General features: G+C 48.2%; 1 protein-coding gene across 1 annotated transcript; it reads left to right on the forward strand.

Moving 5' to 3' along the window:
* Positions 1–4,368: 4,368 nt before the first annotated feature.
* On the forward strand, positions 4,369–15,450 carry CLDN1 (claudin 1). Its single transcript, XM_084529029.1, has 4 exons — positions 4,369–4,714; positions 12,655–12,819; positions 13,043–13,127; positions 13,400–15,450. Exons 1-4 carry the CDS (start codon positions 4,492–4,494, stop codon positions 13,560–13,562), a joined length of 636 nt encoding a protein of 211 aa, XP_084385155.1. The 5' UTR covers positions 4,369–4,491; the 3' UTR covers positions 13,563–15,450.
* The last annotated feature ends 8,341 nt before the right edge of the window (positions 15,451–23,791 follow it).

The raw sequence follows: 23,791 nt of genomic DNA on the forward strand, positions 1-23,791 counted from the left end.
CGTAGTCAGTGTCAAAGAAGTACAGCCAATCCATCTGACTCTTCCTTCATCAACTGCGTATTTTAATTCCAAAGAGGAAATCTGAGCTTTCCTACTGGAAATGGAAATTTCAACTTGGGTGTGCAGGGAAAAGCTCCAATTTTGGTGCTGGTTGCTATCCTGTTGCCTTTTAGGCAGTGAGTCATTTGGAGCTGGTCTTCTCCAATGACCTTCCTTAAAACTTTGTACTGAGTTTGCGGTCCTGCAACAGTGAGCAGCTGATGAAGAGTTAAGCTTTTATGTGTGCGTGTGCTGCTGTGCTCTCCAGCCCTGCTAGCTGTGATCTTTGGCTGCTCCAGCTGCCCCTATGGTCAAACACGACGTCTGCCCCTCACTGCAGACTGGGTTGGACGCATTCTCACACAATCCCTGACTAATCCCAGGGAAGGTTTGCAGCAGCCTCTGATCCTCCTGACATCTGGGCAAAGACAACACAGCAGTGCTGGCTGCAAAAGAGTGCTTGGAGCTAGGGTTCAGCAGGGTTGTTCCTCCTGGGTGGATGGGTGGATGGGGGAGTGGTGGGGAGAGAGAGGAGAAAAAGCTGCCTGCAGACGTACTGCAAAATATGCTGGAGGTTTTTCTAGGCAATGTGAACCCAAACTAAATGCATGTGGTCCCACCAGTCTTCCCCTTTTTTCCCAGAAACTTGGGGACAACTAATGAAAAAACAAGTTAGGATTAAAAATAAACAAAGTGTTGTACTTTCCTTATGAAACAAAGAATTAATCTGTGAAACCCCTTGCTGCAGGATGCTGTAGAGGCCAGAAATTTCAAAAATTAAACAGTCAAGTTTATAGAGAAAAAATTCCAGTGAGCACAGCTAAAATTAAAAGTACCAGCAACGGCTCGGGATACATTGAGATGTGAATCAAGGCTGGCTGCAGCACATTTTGGAGAAGGGTCACTATGTGTTTGTGCTGTTCCCTGGCCCTGCCACTGGCTGTCACCAGATACAGGCTGATGTCTGGTCATTCCCACTTTCTGATCCAGATGTGGAGCTCATGTCTTTGCTCCGAAACCTGGTCTGTGCAGCTGTGCCTGCTCTGCACACCTGCAAGTCCTTCCCCGAGAAGTATCTCGCAGAAAAGGAAACCAGGCTTCTCACCTGCAAGTCCTGGCAAGCGTTAAAACTTGTTTTTGCCAGCAGAGGAAATGGGTATCATTAACTACCCACAGAGCACAAATCTCTGCTGAGCATGAATGTGAGGCTGCTCCTCTGCCTGACACCACCCAAGGGAACAAAACATGACCACGGCGCTAAGCATTTGCTCAGCGCAGAACAACACAGTACCTATGTATCAGGAGGAAAATCTCTAAATCTCTATGAACAATTAGTGCAGTCTGTCTACTCGCAGACTAAAACTTTGCAGTTGGATCTCAGTAGCTATATACATGCACCTTAGCATCTTCTCACTTGATGCTGCTTTTGTAAAGAATGAAGACTCACCTGTTTATCTAAGAAAAGATCAGTCACTAAAGACCGTCAGTGCAGAAATACCTCTTGCCTAGAGAATACAGAGGATATTGCAACATCTTGGATAAAACCAGGTATTTCAGCTGAGATTAAGGATGTGAAGGCATGGTATTTCCTTAGAAGCCAGGTAGAAAAAAAAACTGGTGCTAGCATGTGAAAACTCTTAGGGACTTTCAGTGAAAAAAAAAAAATAATCCTAGGCAGAGGAGGAAAGACAGTGACTACTGAGTAAAGAGGATGTATATTTTGCCCATTGAACCACTGCAGAAAATCATTTGAATAAAAAGGAAGAAAGAAGATATTTAATGCCTCAAACAAAGAAGGGAAGGCCAGGAGAGAAGACCTGATGATTTTAGCAATGCTGTAAAATTCTCAGCAAATTCCAGAGTGCTGAGAACACTGATGAGTGATGAAGGGGAAATGCACAGTTTCAATGCTTTATCTTGATCTGTAAATTCCTTGTGATGTCCACAGAAAGAGTTGCTGGGTTTTGAAACCCTTCATGAAATGTGACTAAGAAGTATCAACTTCAGATTGACCCTGGAAAACAAACTGTAAATCAGGAGGCCAAGCGCACATGGCTATACCTCAGCATGGCTTTACATCAGCTTTTTATGACCCAACTCTGTCTTGCATTCACCCAGTAGCACTGCCCAGTGCAGTACCTGTTGGGGATGGAGGTGCAATGGGACCACCGCACAGCCCCTCAGGCATCCACCTCCAGGCAGCTGCAGGCTCTAACACCCACAGCCCCCCTCGCAGAGTAAGGCTGTCTTCAATCTAAGCTCTGTGGGCTTCTGGAAGGGGGAAAAAATGAGGACTCATGGTGTCCTACTGTACGTCCAAGCAGTCAGGCTCATGCTACAGGCAGGTTTGGCACAAAGTGGCCCAAAAGTACCATCAGGACACACACTGAGCCCAGCTTTTCCCAAGTACAGGGTGGGCACAGATTGCAGTCCTTCAGGGAGGCAGCAGCACGGTCAGAGCGCTACCTGACAAAGCCCATGCCTGTATGCACACTGTCCCTCCTGGTGCAAGTGCAGCCTGATTGTTGCCACCCAGGAATCCTCCCCTTGTGTTCCTATAAGCTCCAGTAGAAACTCCAAGTCCTTCCTCCGCAAAACTTCCTACGAGCTGCTTGGAGCCTGTAGCCAAAGGTTCTTAACCTGTTAAAAGCACCTCTGGAACTTATCTCCCTGTCCAGAGCTGCCCTTGTGCTGTAGGAGTCAGCAGGGAGGTGGCAGGATGGTCAGGAGAGGGGTGAGTCAGTTCAGGGCTGTGAAGCACCCAGGAACACTGAACACTCCTTTGCAGACGGACATTATCAGGCTGATATGACTACCCAGACATCAATGATCAGGTCCAGACACTTCTAACCCTGCTCTCCTCAGGGTAGCGTGGGTTTCTGCCGTGCCTCTTCATCAGGCAAGGGGCTGCTTCTCCCAGGGAGCAGCTCCACGAGCCAGCACCACCCTGGGTTTTCTGCTCCATGTAGCAGGGTTTTGATGAACGTGCAGAGTGATGCAGCTACTTTGTTCTCTCTTCTTTGCCAAAGAAAACTTTGCTGTTTCCCTCTTCTTCACTCCCGTACCTACAAAACCGGGGCCCACAGAGACCCAGAAAAACATCATTCCTTCAGCTACAGATTCATAGCTGCCTAATTCCTTTGCGAGTGAAAAACGACAGGACTGGAAAAGTTTGCTACCGAGTAACGAGGCTCGATTTCATCACAGCAGTGCTGCTGCTGCGTGGAAGCCGGGGACCGGCAGCTGCAAGTGCTTTGAGAGCAAGCCAGCCTGCCTTTGTCCCTGCCCGGTGCGGTCAGATTGCAGTAGCTTTTCTCCCCTTTGACCCCCCCATCGTTGCGCAGTACTGGTCAGGTAATCACGAGCCTGTTTGTTTGTCTGTTTGCAAACCCCAGGAAGCAGCTCCAGCAAAATCTCCTAAGTCATCAGAACGCACTAAACCACGGTGTCAAAACAATACAACCCCATCCCCACCTCCAGCAGGACCTTTATCGGTAATTATCACCTGTTTATTTCACAGCCCCGAATTACAGCAGGTCCAGGCTGAACGGGCCCTCCGTCCAGCCCAGGGTTAAAGGCAGGCAGCACCACCCAGCCCCGCCATGTGCTCCTCTCCGAAGGAGACACTATTTCCTCACCCCACCTGTTCTCAGTACGGAGCGATCATATTCAAATACTCATGTAGGAGAAAGGGAAACTCTAGCAGCCAGACAAATACATGCTTGAGAAAGAGGACACTCCTTCCTGGTCTGTAATCCCCTTGTTCAATAAACCTTTTTAAGCCACTGGGTTCACTGAGGCGTTCAAAAAGTGAAATTTCTGCTTTAGGAGAGACCCAGTAATGCCAAGAGGCACAGCACATGGTCCCCACTGAGATGGCAGATCCCAAACTTTGGGTTGAGGGTCTTGGTGCATTTGTACCCAGATGACAAGGGTTTGGTGAGTTGCCTCCTGGAAAACCCTTTAAAATCAGAGAATTTCCAGTGCTTCCCCTACAGCAGTTTATTCCCATGCGTGCTGTGACCCCGGTGGGAAATTCCCCCCACCCTTACATCACGTTGGCAGCACTGGGGTGTCGCGGGGATGAGACACGAGTGGGGTGAGCCGCACAGCCCACCTCCCCCTGCCCCATTCTCCACCAAAACCACCCGACTGTGGAGGGCACCGGAGGCGGCTTCACCCCCCGGGGACCCCCAGCAGTAAGCGATGGGGACCCCCACGAACACAACCAGTGCACCCCTGGGGGTGGGGGGTGGGGGGTATGGCCGAGGTGTCCCACGCCGGGCCGGGGCGGGGCCGCCAGGGGGCGCTTTTTGCGCGGCTTTAAAAGTTGCGCGGGGCGCTGCGCGGGTGCCAGTGCGCTGCGCGGAGCCGGCTGCGCTCTCCTGTGTGTGTGTTCCCCCCCCCCCTCCGGTGTCACCCTCCGCAGGTGCGGAGCAGCCCCGCGTAGACATGGCCAGCGGGGGTCTGCAGCTCCTGGGCTTCGTGCTGGCTTTCCTAGGCTGGATCGGCATCATCATCAGCACCGCCATGCCCCAGTGGAAGATGGCATCCTACGCGGGGGACAATATCGTGACGGCCCAGGCGCTCTACGAGGGGCTGTGGATGTCGTGCGCCATGCAGAGCACGGGACAGATCCAGTGCAAGGTGTACGACTCGCTGCTCAAGCTGGAGAGTAAGTCGGGGCGGGGGTACGGGGGCTGCTCGGCCGCGTCCCGTCGGGGTTTTGGCGTTTAGGAGCTGCGGGGTGCCCGTCCCTTCGTGGTTACCCCCAGCACCCCCATGCCCCTCCGGTAGGGGATGAGGGTCCGGTCCCATCGGGTCGTTCTTCCCCCTCTTAAGCCCTTTCTGGTCTTGTCGAGGCTCGAGTTGAAGCGGTGGGACCGGGGACCCCAGTCCCGTCGGGTGCCCCCACCCTCTACCCCGCCCTGTGGGCTGCCGTCGGATTCGCCCCTTCGGCTCCTGTTGCCGCCGGTTCTCGACCGGGGGCTGGTCTCAAGGTGTCTCTGCCCTGTTGAAGCGCCCCCACATCCCCACCTGTCCCTTGGGGTGGGGGTGACGGAGGGGTTGGGGGTATCCCAGCCCGCCGAGGAACCCCTCCATCCCCGCTGCCCTCCCCGTCGGGGCTCCACAGTGCCCGGCACCGATGGGGAAAGCACCTGGGGGGGAGCCGGGGCCGTCCCGCAGCCCCCCAAAAAACTTCGGGGAAGTGTTGGGGCGGATATCGGGTCCTCCACGCGTGTCCGGGGAAGCGCCGTGACAGCAAGAGCTTTAGCAAGGCACTCAGGCAGGGGCTGTCTTTGTTCAGGTATGGCTCAGCAGCGAGCAAAGCTCGAGAAAACAGCGCTAAAGTTGTCTTTTTGGCATGGATCCTTTTTTTTTTTTTTTAATTTTATTTTTAAATTTTGTATCTTTGTGGTTTTTTTTTGTTTGTTTGTTTTGGTTTGGTTTGTTTTTTTTTTTTGGCGTTTGACTGTTAGGTTTTGCTGCAGTCCTGTACGGAATAATTTTGTTCTCTGGGAAAGCCACTTTTGCTCCTGTGATACTTCTTTTATTATTATTATTATTGCTTCAAGCAAAGGGTTGGCAGGTGAACTGGGTTCCAGCCCGGCACATTTTAGGCAGGTTGGCCCACTCAGGTGATCGCAGGGGCTCTGCTCCCATCCAGAGGTGGCAAAGCAGGAGCTGCGCCCTGCTGTTGGGGCAGTACCTGGGGGTCTGCATTAAGCTGCCCCCATCTCAGCTGGCTCCAGCGCTTGCAGTGTTACAGCACTTGCTCACTCCATAACTTACAAAAGGGTTAAAAAATAAGTCCTTTACCAATCTCCCTCCCTTCATTCCCCGTCCAGTAAGGACACACCAGTGAGGTCAGTGTGTCCTGGAACATCAGCCTTCTCCCTCCCTAATTAATAAAATAGTAATTATCAGCTTGGTCACCTTCTTTCCCGAAGGAACGAGCATGCAGTTTCGCATACGCCGCAGAGGGACCATTGGGAGTGTCCCCAAGGCCGATTGTCACCAGCCCTTCCTTTCCCAGTGTCAGAGCGGAGCTGGCCGCCCTGGCCCCACCTGCACTGCTATCCCACATCGGTCCCTCCCGTTCAACCCCCGTGGGCCCTGCAGCAGCGGCTGGAGGTGCAAATTACTCCCTCGGGAGCACGGTGCGCCCATTTCACACCGACAGGGTGCGGGGCTGTGGATAATCAGGGCTGGGCTGAGCACAGGCTCTGGGGTGGTGGAGTGGTAATTATGTGTAAGCTCAGCTTCCAGCCTTTTATCTCGCTCTGGGGGTGGGGGGCCAAGATGCCAGCAGGGCTGAGGAATCTCCAGCCACCCCCTGGATCAGTTGCGAAAGGTAAACTCGCCTGGGGGGCTGTGGCTGCAGCCCATTGTGCTGTAAATGAAACCTGCCTGTAGAACCAGACCCAAGCCTTGCCCGGCTCCCAAAAACCTGCCCGAGGACCTCCAGACCTGCCCCATTGAGGGCTGAGTGCTCAATAGCAGCTGCTCCCTTCACCTTTGTTCTGCGGACAATGAAGGCTCCTCCAAGGCTACAGGGGAGGTGTGAGGTGCTGGGGACTGAGGCTGAGCTGTTAATGGCCTTTTATCCCCTTATGGAGCCCTTGGCCCTACAGGGGGCTGAAAATTCCCAGAAGAAATATGGAAGTAGCAGGGGATGCCTGCTTGGGAAAGTCAGCAAAAGTTTTTAAATGCTCCTTTTGCTTTTGGCACCCCTGCTTCATCAGGCTGTGCCCTTTCCGATTCAAGGCACTCGTGCCTCCTGACATACACCTCTGCTGTTTTCCCAGCCTGTCCTCCCCTCAAGGGCTTTGTGCAGCCACAAAGGCTTGAGCAGTGACGGTAATGCTGTTTTGGCTGGAGGTGTGACACCCCCCAGCTTTTACCCAATTCAGCAGCTGTGCCCTGGGACAGGTGCAGTTGTGCAGTAAGAGCTCCCTTACTGCTTTGGTTTAGGTTGTGTTGGTACAGCTACAAGGGCAGGGAAATTTCTCTCTGGCTGTGCCTTTCTGCCAGGGCTTCACGTGCCCTTAGTGCCCTGAGCCTTGTGCAGAGATGGGAGAGGCACACACAGATCCTGCAATGATTCAGTCCCCATAGAAAGGGCTGAGTCTCCCCACCTGCAGTAATTCATGGCCATGGGAATGGTGAAAAACTTTGCCAGTGAGCTCTTGGATATTTATTATCTATTGCCACTTTGTTAGATACATCCATCTTGGCTTGGGCTGATGCTGCATGTCCGAGATGGGGTTGGCACAAGGTTGAGAGGCACCGTTAGCCACCTGAGGGGCCTTTGGCTCCCTGTGTGACCATGCTGCTGGAGTGCACCCATGCTGGCTCTTCTCCCACAGCTGCATTCAGCTGAGGGCTTATGTCAGGCCGGGACGTGCTCCTATTCAAGCTGTGTTTTGCTGGCTTGGGGGAAAAAAGCGTGGCCACATGCAGGCATAGAGGCACAAAAGCCACCCTTGCAACCAGGCTTTGTTGCCCAGCCTCAGCATTGTTCTTGTAGCCCTCCAGCATCGTCCATGGAGCTAGCTCAGCTTTGTGCTCCTCCAGAGTCTCGGGAATGGGACCAGCCAGGAGGGTCAGGGGCTCCTGGTGTCTGTCTTTTGGAAGTTCTCAGCACCATCTGTCTGACCATTCACTTGTGTTCAAAGCAGGGGTTGTTCAGGGTTCTGTTTAGGCTGTTTCACCTGCAGACACTCATTGCCGTGGTTGATGGTGTTGGTTGGAGATGTTCTGTGCTTGAAACAAGCTGAGACTCATCTACTACTTCATCACCAAACCTAGTACATCCACAATGAGTCTTTGTGCCCTAGCTTGGAAAATAAACAAGGGTTTGGATGCCCTCTGGGTCAAACAACATCATGGAAATATGAAATCTTCCCTCCTACATTTTTACCACCCTGGCTGAGCCTGTTCCAGGAGTTGGGGAAAGGATGGGGGAGCGAGGGGGAGGGAGGAAGGTTCATCCTCAGGTTGCTGTTTGTGATGGTGGGGGAGCTGGCAGGTTGGTCTTTCAGTTATCAGGAGGGACAAATGTGTCCTAATCACTTGTCACCCCCCTTCATCTGGAGTAAGCAGGTAGAACCTGATAGTATGTGTTCTTTCATGTGGGTTAAGGGTTAATTTGCTCCAGTGTTTCTCAATCCCTGTTCCCTGCCTCATGAAAAATTGTGATCGAGTGATAAAGTAGTCTCATTTGTGCTGTGCTTTGACAAGGTAGAGGGTTACTTGGAATGCCACCGAGGCTGTTCCTGTTCGGTGCAGTGTTGCCTCTGTAGAGGGGACAGGAGTCTGTTGCAATACACTGGCTTTATTGCTCTACAAGCAGCTTCTGCTAAGCAGCTTTTGTGGTTAGTGTTAGTCCCTCACTAAATCTCAGCAAGGGAATTTCCAGGTTTTGTAGAAAAACAGACTGCCCAGGTCTCCTCTGACCACTAATCTGGAAATGGTGGTTGCCTCACTCATAAGCTTTCTCTGCTGTTTGAGTGACTGCAGGAGGGCACTGAACTGTGCTTGCTTTGGGGCAGGCAGAGTACAAGGCCACTATTGCTTGCTGAACGTGTTTTTGTTGCTCTGGATGTGCAGTGGGGGCTCTCCAGCCTTCCCATGCCCTGCTTGAGTCTGCATCCTGCCTAGATTCTCTTGTGTGGTCTCTTAGACTTGTGGGGAGCTGCTTTGGAGGAGTCCAGGCTGGGATATCTGACAGTGAGGGGTGTGCTGGGTCTTTGCAGGGGCTGGTAATGGATTTGAAATTCATAACACCTGCAAGCCATCAGCAGGCTTTTAGGTCCATCCAAAACTGTTGCAGTGTGTCAGCCTTGCTAATTGCCTCTGAAGCTCTTACTGCTTGCTCAGACCTTCAGTCCCTTGCCAGCCTCCCAAAAGTTGTGCTTATACACTGTTATGGCAGAGCAGCAGGATATCAGATCTGCTCCTTCAATGAGATCAAGCTTTTCTGATGAAACCCCAGTGGGAAGGCTTTGAAGGCGGCTGACTTTTCTTCAAGGTGGATGGTATAACATGCTCCTTGTGCTATGGGGATGCCTGTAACTCCAGGGAACTTGCCACACACACATTAGCGGGAGCTGTACAGCATCCATGCTTCACCTGTCTTCTGTCATCACTTTGCATGGAGGCCCATAGGAAGGGAAGGAAAAGTCCATATAAAATATGCAAATGAGACAGTCAATGAGCATTCTTATCAGAAAACAATCTCCACACAGAGCCATTACAGCAATTTTGCATTACAAATAGGCATTACAAAAATCCAGTGGCACTTTGCCAATTGTTTTTTTTTTTTTTCTATCATGTAGTTGATAGAATAAATAAGGAAATGTGGTGACAAAAATAACCCAAACTTGTGGTGATAAAGTTCTCTTCTGTAACTAAATGGTTGCTTCATTGTCTGGTAATGACAGTGGGAATCTTATTTAGGCTTCAGATAAAACTGCATCATGTAGTTTGTGTCCAAATCCCCAAAGTCAGAGCAGGTTTGTTAGCAAATTTTAAAAATGTTGGTTTCACTGTGTGGAACTAGTGAGAGCTGCTATGTCACCTACAAGGACTTGTATGGTATTTTATAATGGCCTGCAGGATTTGTGTTTGCTATTAACCTTTCTCAGTAGTTTCAAGACTCTTTACTTAACTGCTTTCTTGCTACAGGCATTTTCAGGCCGGGTCTCAGCTAACTAGCAATAAAAAGGCTTGGCTTCTAAGTAAATAGTGGGTAATATTGACAAAACACTGTTGACATCTGTTGGTAGGTGTCCAGCCAGTTTGTCCAGCGTGATGCAGGGCTGCTCTGTCCCAAGGGCCTCCGAGCCTGGGCTTTGCGGCAGCCTTGGTCTGGTGTGGGAGGCTCTGCATGGCAGCACTGGGTCCTGCTCCTCAGGAGGCTGCTGCAATCAGGAGTGCAGAGGAAAAACTGTTTTTCTCTAATAGAATATAGTTATAAGTTTAAATTGCTGTAGAGTACTTCTGCATGCTGTTGCTGTCATGTCCAGTTTAGCAGCCTAAGACAATTCTGCATGTTTGTGTAATCTGGGGACTTTTGCTTTGTTGCTCACATGGTGCTGTAATACTAAACTAGTTCCCTCATCCTCCATATCTGCAGCTTCCATTAATGCAGTTGTTAATGAGTAAATAACTAATCAGTTGTTTTATCATTAACCACAGGCAAACATGCTGCCTCCCAGAGCACAGGGCAGCCAGTCTGGGGGAAGAGGAGGGCGGATGGCTAATAGTGGTGTCACATTTAAAACTTCTTGAGATAGTGGGACAGTCTGTTCTGCTAATGCTGCAAGTTTTCTAAATGCCTCTGTTCTCTTCCATGGATAAGGGAATGGTTTGTGTACTGGGGGGTGAGGAGCACCAAGGATGTTCCTACAGGGTCCCATGCTGGAAGAGGGTGGCTCTGGGAAAAGCTCACAATCTGTTTTCTTACCTCAAGGAAGATTATTTGTTGTTGTTGTTGTTGAACTGCTTCTGCAGAGCTGTCATGGCATGCATCCAGTTAATACTTGCATATTTAATGTTTGAGCTGATTTCATAGGTAGGACTCCTGAGGTCATATAAATTTCTCACACATCTTACTATGAAGCCACGCTTAAACTTCTTTGTCCCATGTTCGAAGGTGGGAGATCTCTCTCTTGGTTAATTTTGTAGTTGCTTTTAAGATAACATTCTTTTAAGATAACATTCTGAAGCTTTTTAGCTTCATGGAAACTCTGTAGAAGATTTGGAAGAGTAACTTTTGCAGAAAAACTAAGCTTGGTTTACTGCAGACTTGAAATAATTTCATACCTCTGTAGGATGTGTACTTTCCCATGCAAAGGATGGGCTGATGTCTTCAGCCATCAGCCTCTCCAGAGCTGCTGCTGTAATGTAGTTTAGCCTTAAATGTATGGCTGGCAGTAGGTGGTGACCCATCAGCAGAAGCACTTCTGAATAACTGGCATAAATTCTGTAAGCTAGAAGTTTTAGTGTGCTCTCCCAGCACCGGGGATGGCAATCTTTTCAAGAATGTGTTTGGATACTGCTGCTGTGACTTGTGACAAATGGCTTTGTAAATGGGTTTCTGCAATCGAAGCAGTAGATGGGCTTTGACTAACAGCTGGGTGGTGCAGAGGTGTATCACCCTTCCCCTTTGAAGGAAGTGAGATGTCAATTGGCTGAGCTGATTGTGGGATATTTCCTAAGAAAGCCAAGGCTCTTCTTAAGAAAGTGTGTCACTTCCTAATTGCTCCAAATAATGCCTTTTTACTGTATTGTTTTTTTTTTTTTTAATGAACTACTAGAACAATGCAGTTGTTGTGCGTAGCGGCTAGTGAAGATTTTAAAGCAGAACTAGAGGTCAGTAGGCTGTTGTGCTTCAGAAGAATTTTCCTGCAAAGCATAGTCAAGTAGCAACTGCTGTTGTTCAAGCTCCAAGTACACACAGGTCTACAGAATTTGGGCTTCAGACTGGGGAGTAGATTCTGGCAATACTTTGCTAAGGCTATGCGTGTCACGCTTACTGCTAGATAATCTTCTGTGTCAGGGGACACTTCTGCCTTGGTCACGGCATGCTCCTGGGAGCTTGTTCCCGTCATTATCCAGTCCTGTTTGTTCACACGTCTTTATAGGACTGCATATTAAAATGCGTGCTGTTCAAACAAGCCTGATTTGCCAGGCAATAAAGCTCAGGCTCATTTCACTGCTATTTACTCTTCCTGACAGTGTTTTGTCACCTGAAAGTTTTTATCAGTAATGGCTTAATTTCTGTCATTGTTTTTCCTTTGTTATCAAGAAAATCTGAATTCAGTAGCTATTGTACATCGGGTTAGCGTGGTGAGTCAATATAAAGCCAAATCCAGGATAAGGAAGTATATTGAGTCTGTCTGCTGAGAACCTGGGTTAAGACAACCTTTGCCTGTGGGAAGGCATCATCCCTTGATCCAATTCTTCAAAAACCACAAGAGACTCTTAAAACATTTGTTTATCTGTGTTTAAGTTAAATATTTCAGGCAAAAAAAGTTTTTAATTTGGCTGGGAAAATCCTGTTTCTTTTGCAGTTGTGACTTTTTAAAACCCTCTGGGGCTCCTACAGAAGACTCTAAATGAAAATATCTAAATCAGCACTGAGGTATTTGTATAAAAGACAGGTTTTGGAAGTGTTGAGCAATAAAGGGTGTTTGTGGCCTGCTGTGGGACTATTCATATGTATGGTACTATTCATATTAAAACATGTTTAAATGCTTTGTCAAGGTGGAACCTAAATCTGAATACTCCTTTTGATAAACAGATATGTCCTTCCAATTGGGATTCAAATGACCAGGGAACAAAAGATGTCTGAAGGCAATTCCCAGGTCATTTCCTGTAAAGAGCTGCATGCCCTTGTTTGCCATGCATTTTTAGAAGAGGTTGAAAGTCCTCTGATCCTCATGCATGACAGTCCTGGAGCTTAAAGCTATAAAGAAATCTGGCTGTATCCTGTACAACACACTATGGTGTTTTGAGATGTGATTGCTGAACCCAGGGATTTGAATTTCCTATTCGTACCTTGAGTTTTCTTTGTGGTAACTCAAGTCCTTATGCCTTGTCTTCTAGGCAGTCTACAGGCCACACGGGCTTTGATGGTGGCTGCGATACTTCTGGGCCTCGTTGGCGTATTTGTTGCCGTGACTGGCATGAAATGCATGAAGTGCATGGAAGATGACCAGGTGAAGAAGATGCGGATGGCTGTCTTTGGTGGGGTCATCTTCATAATTGCAGGTTGGTAACTTACAAATGTGTTAATATTAAAATTTGCCAGTACCTAAATGATTTGTACTGCATAGGATGTGAGTGCAGGGGAATGCTTGCATCTCCTCAAAGTAGCAGCATATCAGTGTCATTCAGATGTTGGTTCTGCTATGTGGTTGCTTTTTGTAGTGATTTTGTTGATTTACTCTATTCCTAATAATAAGGCATGGCATTGTGTTCCCTTCACGTGCAGGTTTGTCAGCGTTGGTGGCCACATCGTGGTATGGCAACAGAGTGGCTCGGGCCTTTTATGACCCTTTCACGCCTGTTAACACCAGGTACAGACTCATTTGATTTAACGCTACTTGTACTGCATGAGAAATAATTGCTGTCTTATAGTTTTTTTTCCACTAAACACTTAAGGCCTAGTCTGCAGAGCTCGGTTAGTTGGGTGGTATGGGCAAAGCTCTGGGTCTCAGAGTCAGTGGGGTCTCAGGAAGCTTCAAACCTTACCCTTGCAGGAAGCCACTTTGTATAGATTTCTGCTGCCTTCTACTTTGTGTGGATGTGCCTGGCCTTACTTGTAACTCTTTTCCTTGTTTCTCCCCAGATTTGAATTTGGATCAGCCCTCTTCATTGGCTGGGCAGCTGCTTCACTGGCCATGCTGGGGGGAGCCTTCCTCTGCTGCTCCTGCCCGCGGAGAGAAACTTCCTATCCACCCACCCGAGGCTACCCCAAAAATGCCCCCTCCACAGGGAAGGATTACGTATAATGGAATGAGGATGAGGAGCCACCAGCACTAGTAGTGAAAGCGTTTTGGAGAGGACACTACAATGCCGCTGTCCTGAGCAGAGTTCAGACTCTAGGTTCTGCCTTCCTCTTCTCCCAGAAATGTGTATATTTTTGTAATCATCTTTGCTACTGGACATAACTTTTCCTTTCTCTCCCAGCCTGTGGAGGAAGGCTAAGCCTAGGTTTGTAGGTATTGCCACTTGAAAGATGAAGCCTCCAAGCTTGGGTTGAGTTTAGTATTTGGGAGTAAAAGGGAAAATGATACTGTTTTTAGATGGATGTTGGTGCTTTTTTAGTTTTTTTTTTAAATAGATGGTAACAATTCAGTCCCATACCCCATTAAGTTAGAGCCCAGTGTGGTGTGTATAGAAATTAAAGGAGCATATATACAAAGAGAAAACCAATAGCTTGAGGGGAAACATAATCTGGGGAAATGACTTTACATGTGGGAATGTTTGAAGAGATCTAAAATGTTTTTGTACTTTTTTTTTATTGGCATCATATTCAGCACCTTCTTTTCTGTGCAGATTGGCATGACAAAGGGTCAGAGAATTAAATTGCTGTGAGTTAAACTAAATATCGTAGTTGTCCATGCATGTGCTGTTGGCCAAGATGTAGTGCGTAAGGCCGCTCGGCTTAACTGTATGTCATCACTCTTGACAAGATCTGATAAGCTGATTGTGTCTGGGCCAGCGGCAGCAGCACTGCAACTGCAGCAGCTAGCAAACACCCAAAGCAGCTGCAGGTTTCCCTGGTGCCAGGGAAGAGGCAGAGAAACATTTCCCTCTGCTCTCGCTGGTGTCTCTGTGGGGCTATTGCTGCTGTTCCTTAGACACTGAGCGTTGCCAGTGGCTGTTTCTGATATTCTCACCTTAACACCTACCTGAGCTCGAATCTGTATTCCCTTGTCTGTTACAGGTTGCCTTCTAGTAAGCTCTTTCCTATTCCTTTAAGTCATTCCCATTTGGGCTTAGTTACAAGTTACTGATCTGTTTGCCTTATGCAGCTAAAAATGTTAAACCAAACAGAATGCACTGCCACTCCTTGATGTTTCCCCACAGATACCTCATGTGCTGCCATTTGACCCTGTCTTTACTCCTGCAAACATTTTCAGTGATATGAAGGCAAATTCCAAGGAAACTGACCCAAAGGTTATAGCTTTTTTTTTTTTTTTTAATCCAAGCTCACCAAAGAGGAAGAAACACATCATTTTAAAGATAAAGCCATCATTGCATATGAAGTTACACGAAAAATGCAGCTCAAAGGTTCCCACCCCTTCCTCTGAAACACCCAGTCTGTCACCAGTGTCTGACCAACACAAGTGAGGCTGGCTGGAATTAAGTCTCGTATTCCTAGAAGTATGGTACCAGCTCTCCAAAGCTCAACCTTGATTTTTCTAAGGAAGAAAGCTGGTTGCTTCTGACCAGGCTTTGCGATGGTGTACATGTTCAGAGGCATCAGGTTTCTTGATTTCCTTTGTAGACTGGGAGAGCTTCTAGGGCTGAGCATGTACAACCACAGCATTAGTGGTTCGTATAAGCCTTGTACCTCTGTTTGACCTGACTCTCTGCAACGTAAATCAAAGTTACTAAACCAACTAAAGCATTTTCTTCAGGCTTGGTCTGATGTTGGCCTGTACTTGAGCTGGGTCACAAGGCTTCCACTTCTCCATGGGGGATTGATTGCCTGTGCACAGGAGCTGCCTCTTGAGACCTTGTTTTAAGGGGTGGCAGCTCAGGTCACATCAGAGCTGCTGAGGTCTGTGCTCATGTATTTGCGTTAACCCTGAGCCAGGGAGCAGATGCTTGTATTGGGAACTTGTATAAAGTGTTTAAACAATTTCAATAAATGGACTTTTTTAAGGAAAATCAGACTGCGTTGCTTCATTTTTGTTTTGAGGAGAACTTGGACAGTGTACATGGAAGACAGGAGTGGCAATTGGGTTTTTGGGAGTCTGCCTGCCAGAATGGAACTTGTTTAGCTGTGTATCTACAGCAGATGTAGGTGGGGACAGATCTTCTTCAGTGAGTCAGGCAGTTGTGGCCTCTGGCACAAACTCACCCAGTAATCTGCTATGATTGCAGCCCAGGAACCAGAAGGTCTGCTCCTCAGTGAGGCAGGCTGCACCCTGGGTGGAGCAGGAAGGGGCAGGGAGAAGGCAGATGGATCCCTTGGAGGGGAGAAGGAGCTGCAGGAATGGGGAAGGGATGGGGTGTGGAGCTGCAGCCCTCCTGGGAGGGCTGCTCTGTGTTGCAGTAGTGCTTTGCTTTCTAGCTTTATCTGAGGAAGGCTATGTTACAGGCTGCAGTTTCCACACAAGATGATCTGGATGTGACTTCTGAAGATTTTTTTTCTGTGGAATTCCTTGACAAATGAGTTAACAGGGTCATGAAGAGATGTGCCCTGGGAGGCTCTGTCTTACTTTAAAACCCCTCTTCAGGCTATTATGCTTCTCCCAGCTATGATAAGGAGCATGATTTGCCAGGTGTGAAGTTTTGCAGGTCAGTTAAAAGTGGTTCCAGCTGAGGATGGTCTCTTCTAGTCTGTACTGATGCGTCCCCAGGGCAGCAAGGATGAGCCCCCTGCTTGCTTTTGCCTGGCCTGGAAACCCTTCCATTCACTGAGGCTCTTGTGTTCGTCCTTTTCATCACTTCAAGTACATGTGGTGAGAGGCAAACTTTATTTAAAGCCTGTTCTTACACTCAGTCAAGGAGCTGCCTCCTCTGTTCCCTCTCTTTCCAAGGGCTATTTGCTTTTGTGATACAAACAAAAGGAATAGAGCTAATTAGGCCTTGTAAAGCTGGCAGAGCAAAACAGGCAGGCATGTGGCTGAGTGAGCTTGCAGTGCCTGGAGCAGACTGGTTGCCTGGCATAGTTTGGGATCTGTGGTCATTCTTATTCCAACCTGTCAATTAGTCAAGGATTTCCATTGAGATTAATTTTTTCCCATGTTTTTGTGATTACTCCCTCTCTGAGGACTTTTGCAAGTTTCAGTCTGAAGTTCCTTGTATAGGAGTAAGGGCCTGAGCAGGAGAATGGGGAAGGAAAGTGCTCCCCCATAAATAGATGTCAAGATGTCTCAGCTATTGGCACAAACAGGCCCCTGTGGGAGACGTATCTGTGTGAGACCAGCACAAGGAAGAGACAGAGGCTGGCTTGTTTACTTGCTGTGCTTCTTATTTCACAAAGTCTGCAGGTAAACTTTCATTGGCATTGGGTTTGTGGGATCCATCAGGTTGGCTGAAAAGACGGTGAAGTCTGGGGGCAAATAATCCCATGTTTTATAATCCTAATCCCAATTGAGTGGTGACAAGGGGCAGTATGTTTTCCCTTACTATCCAGGAAGGGAGACACAAACTTGGAGGGCAGAAGTGTCAGGAGTGAATTCCCACATTCATCATCCTGCTCAGAAAGGTGTTTTCCAACACTTTTCTCATGTATTTCACCGAATCAAGCAATTCTGCTTGGCTGTCACATTTTCTGCTGTCCCTTGGCAATCTTTGCTCTAGGTTTTGTAAAAAAGAAGTGACACACTGGGAGTTGGGTGAGAATTTCCCATTGGATTTCAATCCTTGCATGCGACCCTGGCATTCCTGCTGCTAAGGCCATCTTGTAGTAAATGATGGCATTTGTTTGTAGAGACAATGGGAACTTTGACTGCTTCTTAATGTCTTCTTCCATGCCGTATTTATTACTCACATGGTGCCGGAGCTGTGTATGCTATGCTGGGAACATCACGTGAGGGAATTACATGCTTGTTTGTACCGGTTGGGTATTTCAAAGGAGTAAGAGCTCAAGATGTTTTTGGAATAGCACCATACTGTTGGATTTCTGGGCTTCTACAACTCAATCAGAAGCTGTCTGTGCTAATGCCGTTTATCAGATTCAATTTCTGATTTACACAAGCATTCTTTGTAATAAATCTGCCTTTGTCTTCTGTACTGCTCTGAGCATATATGCAGTGTATTAAAGCATTCCAAACTCTGACAATGGAGATCCCAGAAATAGCCAATGGAGCTGGTAACAGCTGGTGGTAAATGGTTGTGAAATATTCATACAAGCTCAGAATCTTTTTTAATGAGGCCAAAGCAGAAATGAAGGTGTTACTGAAGAAAAGAGGTTAATGCATCACTTCTTAAGATCAAATCCCAGAAGTGCCAGTAACTTCCTGAAGATGCTCAAAAGTAACAAATTTTTACAAATTTAGGTGGGAAACTAGACTGAAAGCTTGAGCCTTTGTCTTGAATGCCTAGACATTGACTAACTTCAGGGCGGATGGTGACCTGTGAATATTGTAAAATTGTCTCAGAGTTTTGGCAAAAGACTTCTAGAAGCTGCCAACAGTATCAGCACCTTCTTTCAGGGTTTTACACCAGTGTCCACCTGAAAAGGCAGTCAACCCTTGCAGGGCAAAACCTTTCAAGTAGTCAGGGTCCTGCCAGCAAGTCACACCAATGTGCGTGTGCCATCAGGGTCTCTTTCCTCTGTTGGAGGCTGCTTGCATGCTTTACCTTCACACCCACCATCCAGTGAGAAGATGGAGGTGTCCTGCAGAGCAGAGAGGTGCTTGCAATGGGTCCTCTCTCCCTCCCTGCCCCCAGGAACGGCTGCTCTCAGACAGCAGACCTAGACTAAGATCTCCAGTGTTTATGGCTACCTGTGCATGTCTGCTCTTTTTGAGGCTTTTTCGTTCCTCCCTCCCCTTTGAGTTTCATGAGTCTTATACCCTATCCACAAGGATAAATATATATCCTATATTTATACCTTATCCACGAGGTTTTGCCTCTCACAAAATTTCTCTAAGCTTTCCATAAGCCCCACCACTGAATTCAAGTAAAATTCCCCTTCTCAGTCATTCTGCTCAGGTGTCTGGTGCCCCTGCAGAAGTCCCAGAGGAATATGATTGTTTTCACAGGCCTGGTCCAAGTGCACCCATTTTTCAGAGAGGGCTACAATTCACCCCACCAGCCACAGAATCGCAACAACTACGTTTCAGCCGGAACTTTGCATACAAATTGGCAACTGACCTGGGCTTTCAGAAAACTGGCCCTTTGATTGCAACACAGAGTCGCAAGGATTTCCTCATTATCTTCATTTATTAGATTCTTCATTCCTTCAACCCCACAGGCTCTTCAGTGTGCTTGGTTGCCATTTCCTTGCTTCCAGAAGCCCAGCCTGTGACAAGAGTTTGTTCTTCTGCAGCATGTTCCTTCCAGCCCTGCCTGCAGTCCCTGCAGAAGCCTTGCACACTATGGCATCTGCATCAGTGAGCAGAAAGTGAAAAACACTTTTGTTGAGCCTCATGTGCTTGATTGGAAAACATCCCAACTCCTACAGCTTTTTTCAGAAAAGCCCTGCCTGGATTCCTAGCATACTGCGTCAGGGACTTGGTGTTTTTAGGGTCTACAGCTCTTAAAAAGGCCTGCTGGAGACCCCAGGAGCCCCTGGCCATGGGAAGCTGGGGATGCTTCTGCTTTGCTGCAATAAGCTGCAGCCAGGGGCTGAGTACCAGGCAGTCCCTGCCGGGTTTATCTTGGGGCACAGAAGCTGCCCTCTGCTCCTTTCTGGTCCATCAGCCAGGCCCAGAAGGATGTTTCATATCAGGAACCAGAACTTTGTTGTCAGGTTTCCCATGTTACAGTATTTTTGTGTGATCATTTTTCCCTTGCTCCAAACCATAATCATTTTATTAAAAAAGGATTTTCTCTCTAAACCCCTTACTTTCCAGCTGTCTCCAAAACTTCTCTATAGTTGCCCATGCCCTCCCTGAGGAATGACTTTTCCAAAGCCCTGGCACCACCAGCTCCATCTGAGTATACCAGGCTCTTCCTGGCCAGAGCTGCCAGGCTGGGCCATGTCAGCAGCTGGCACATTCTGGGTCATTGCACAAGTCCTGTTTGTACCCTGATATTTATGTACTTCCCCTACCCCATCACCAAACACCATGCTTGTGGAAGGTACATCACCAGCTTTTGCCCAGGAAGGTGGAGGATGTCCCTGCCATGACAAAAGGGCGGTGTTTTCACATCAGGGCTGAGAACAAAACATCACAGCTACGGACCTACATTGGCATTTCTAGCAATGACCTCCAGGACTGAGGGGTACAAAACCAGCATACCTAGGCCCTACAGTTTTCAAGCAGCTTTCCATGGAAAAAAATAAAAAGAAAAAGAAATATAAAAGAGCTGAGGCTGTGCTGCAGGAGGCAGGGAGGGAAGCATAGCACACAGCAGCTCGTGCCAAGCTTTCCTACTTCCCTTTGTCCTGGGAGAAACTTAGCTATCCGAGAGCTGCCCAGTGCTGCCTCTTGTTTCCTCCTGCCATGGATTCACCTCCTGCTGCAGGGCAAGGGCTGTTATTTTTAATTTCAGAGCTGCACAGCTCGGTTCTGCAGGTGGGAGGGGAGGGATGCTGGTGCTCCCAGCCTCGCACTCCTGCCTGCCTCCAGAGCCAGCTCCCTCAGCAGGACAGCAGCAGGGGAGCCGTGAAAACAAGCTCAGCCAAGGGAAAAAAAAAAAAAAAGGCAAGAAATAGCATTCTTATTACAAGGTAAACAGCATTAACTCTGTCTTGGGGGAGTAGGAACAACACAGCCGTGATAGACTTTTCTGCCCACAGCCCTGGACAGGCGCTGGAACGCACTCCACCCTCCACTTGTGTAACACTTCCCACGCTGCAGCTGTAAATAATCATTTACCTGCGTGTGCTCCCCTTTTGCTGCTTTTTTAGAGGGAACTTTTTTTTTTTTTTTCTTAAATGCAGACAGCCACATGGACGTGTGTGTGTGCAGGGCTCTGCCACCAGCCGCAGGTCAGAGCAGGAGCTGGTGGCCCCGGGTTGCTCTTTCAGGCAAGGCTGCCAGCAAGGGGGATGGGACAGTGTGGGCTGTGTTGGTTGTTTTTCCAGTGAAAAGAGCTCAAGGGTTCATTTTAATTTTATTCTGTTTTTTGTTTTTTGTTTTCCGAGACCTGTGATAGGATTTCTCCACACTTTGCACTTCCCTGGAAAAGGCCTGGTAAAATCATATCCGCCGAAACACGCCTGTCAGCCAGGCAACAAACTTGTTTACCTGATTCAGGTGCTCTGGTGTGGGGCTGTTTGAGCCCTCCATTACTCCAGGTGCTCAGAAAACAGGGGACAGCATGGGGATGCCAGACCCTCCCTGTGTGCATTTTTTATGGGCGCAACACAGCACAATAAAGGCCTTTGGGGGTACACATGGGATTGAGGAGGAACACACCCCCCTGTCACTGCCTTCCTTCAGGGAGGGATGCGATCAGTCTGCACAAGAGGGAGTCTGATTTACAGTGCCCTGTAATTTGCCGATGCCGTAATATGTTTAGCTTGGGGAAAAGGCTCTGTTGATGTTAACCTGCCCGCTCACATTGGAGCTGAGCTATGTTCTATCAGCACGAAAAACAACAACAGGCTGGGCCAGGGCTGGGTCAGCCTTGCAAAAATAACGGGGCTGGAACTGGGCTGGAGCTGAGCTACCAGGGCTGCCTGGAGGTAGGAGCAGCCTGCTGAGCCCTCCGGGGCCGGGCAGTGTGTATGCCATCCTGGCACCTGCTGCAGCAATGCTGGATCTTCATTAAAAGCTACTGCCCAGGTTAATTAGATCCAGGGTATCAGCACTGGATCAAGCAATATTTCCCAAAACTCTGGAACTGGACCCAAAACCTGGTGATACCATCAAAAAGCAAAGCTCCAGCCCCCACCTACAACCTGTCCCCTAACTGCTGCTTTTTGATTCCAGATATTGATGGCAATTATATAGTTAATAACAGTGAGAGCAGCAGTGAATGATCTCAAGGCACAGACCGGGGTGCCATGGCAATATACCTCGCACAGATACCAGGCAGAGAGAGAATAATTGCTGCACTGTCAGCCAGTCCTGCTTTGGGATACAGCATTGTCGTGGCTCAAGCATACCTCCCCATTTGCCTACCAGATTTGTTATCGATAATTACTTACACCTATGCAGCCCTGGGACTGCTCCAGGCTGCCTGCTTCCTTTTGCAGGGTAAGCCTACAGGACTAAGCCCTGCAGACAGAGAAAATACTTGTCTGAAATACAAGCCAACATGGAGTATTTATCTCCATGGGACTGACTGGCTGTTTATGTTTTATCTGCACACCTCAATTCCTCATCATGCAGCTCCTGAGCAGTGCAGGAGATGTGTACATGCTGCTTGCAGGTTGGCAGCAGGCAAACTGTAGCCCCAAACCTTAAACCCCTGAGAAGTGCCTGCAGACCCAGGAGGCTTTGAAGCTTTTCTGTTGTCTTTGCTGGTGCTTCTCCTCCTCCTCTACAGATGATGAGTTTCTTGGCTCGGGGTGCTGGATAGGATGATGGTGACTGGAGCAACCCCAGGCAGGGAGCAGGGCTAAGACCCCTCAGCTCAGGGGCTAAACAGGGATGTGGGGTGGTAGGTTAGGACCATGATTTTAGTGCTGGTGAGCCCCAGGGCACTGCAGGCCAGCAAAGCTCACAGGCTTTCTGCAGAATTTCTCAGAAACTGGAACATAAAACAGCTAAGATTTTGTCTGGAGTTTTACTGGAGGCAGGGGCCAAGGCTGCAGAAAAATGACAAGCCTTTCCTTGCACACACCTAATTCTGCTAAAGGCATGAATTATTCCTGACACAGAGCAGCTCTTATCACCACACCACCATGCTTTAATAGGAATTTCCTTACAATCTTTCCCCAGAACCAGATTCAGGCCAGTTTTGAAATGTGATGACATCATGACCCCTGTTTAGGAGCAGGCAAAAACTGCAGCGATAGAACCACATTTTGTGTGAACCTTTTTACAAAGAAGACAGGTCAGGTGTATCAGATTGAGTTAAAAACATCAATTACAGAAATAATAGTAGCTCAAAATGCAACAGGCCTCTTAGGACTTGTTTGTTACCCTAGATCACAATGTCAATATTGCAAAAGTGTATTTTGTTTCCATCACAATCAAGTTGTCTAGCACTGAATAATGGGCTAGTGGAGGCTGCCTCTTTTTATCTTGGCATGCACAGTGTTTAGCAGTGTGTGTCAACACAGAGAATACTTGAAGGATTGCATGGCTTTGTCTGCTTGGGCCCCCAAACATAAGGGCTTTGGAGGGGATTCAAGCTGATCCGTAAAGTACCTGGTCCAAATCTGTTCACCCCCTCCTAATACTGGCAAACTTGCTTATCTGTGTCCTGGTTTTCAGAATTTAGCCCTCCCTTTCCTCCTATTCTTCACCTGGATAATGAAATCTGTACTGTGCAAAAGGGGCAGTGACAGGCTGCCTGTGAACTGGCAGAGTTTCCCATCAGTGCCCTGCTAGCCCTAATTCCTCCAGGATCGCACAAACACCGTCGTTCCCCGGCCCCTCCGATCAGTGGCTTGGGTTTGGCTGTGTCAGGTGCTGTGCAAACAGCTTCAAGCTGGAAAATAAATAAATAAATAAATAAAGGATTGTATCAAGGGTGGGACAGAATGAAATGTCTGCATTTCAGTGAGTTTGCTCATGCATGACTGAAGGCCAGTAAGGGCTCTGTGAAGCAAGTAGTGTGGTGTCCAGCATCCCTGAGCACACACCACGAGCTGCAGCACCCAAAATCCCCTTCAAGAGGCACCTTGACTGTTCATAACATTTTTAAAGTTTACTAGTGCCAAAGTGGACAGTACTCAGAAGATAAATCCTCTGAGGTTTGTTAAAAGCACAACTCACAACAGGCTGGGGAAATTCTCTGCACTGGAAGTGTCTGGAGACAGGGGGCTGAGGAGCGGGTCTTGTTTCTCTGGCTGTGGTGTGGTCACTCCTGGAGAAAACCAGGAGCTAGGCAGCCCTTAGTTTGTATCAGCAACCACTTCTTGGTTCCTAGGCACACGTCCTGGGTCTGACCACAGCCCTGTCCCTGGTTTGGTCGGTTAGACTTTCCTTACGGGATAGCTGGGGGTCATACAAGAAGTGCAGGACATGCCCTGCTCCCTTCCTGCCAGGGAGATTTGCAAGAAGAGTAACATGAGTGTTTCTCTGAAGGCATTTAGAGAAAGGCCTTCTCTGGGGTCCTTTTTCCCCTGTGACATGGGCAATTTTGATTCAAATCTCCTGGAATAATAGGAGGTAAAAGAGGTGATTACAACATCCGTGACTTCCCATGGGAGATTCTTCCAGGACTCTCTATTTTTTTTACCTGTTATTATCTTTTCACAAGAACTGAAAGA

The sequence above is a fragment of the Aythya ferina genome (assembly GCF_964211825.1).
Source record: "Aythya ferina genome assembly, chromosome: 9".
In the NCBI taxonomy this organism is placed as follows: Eukaryota; Metazoa; Chordata; class Aves; order Anseriformes; family Anatidae; genus Aythya; species Aythya ferina.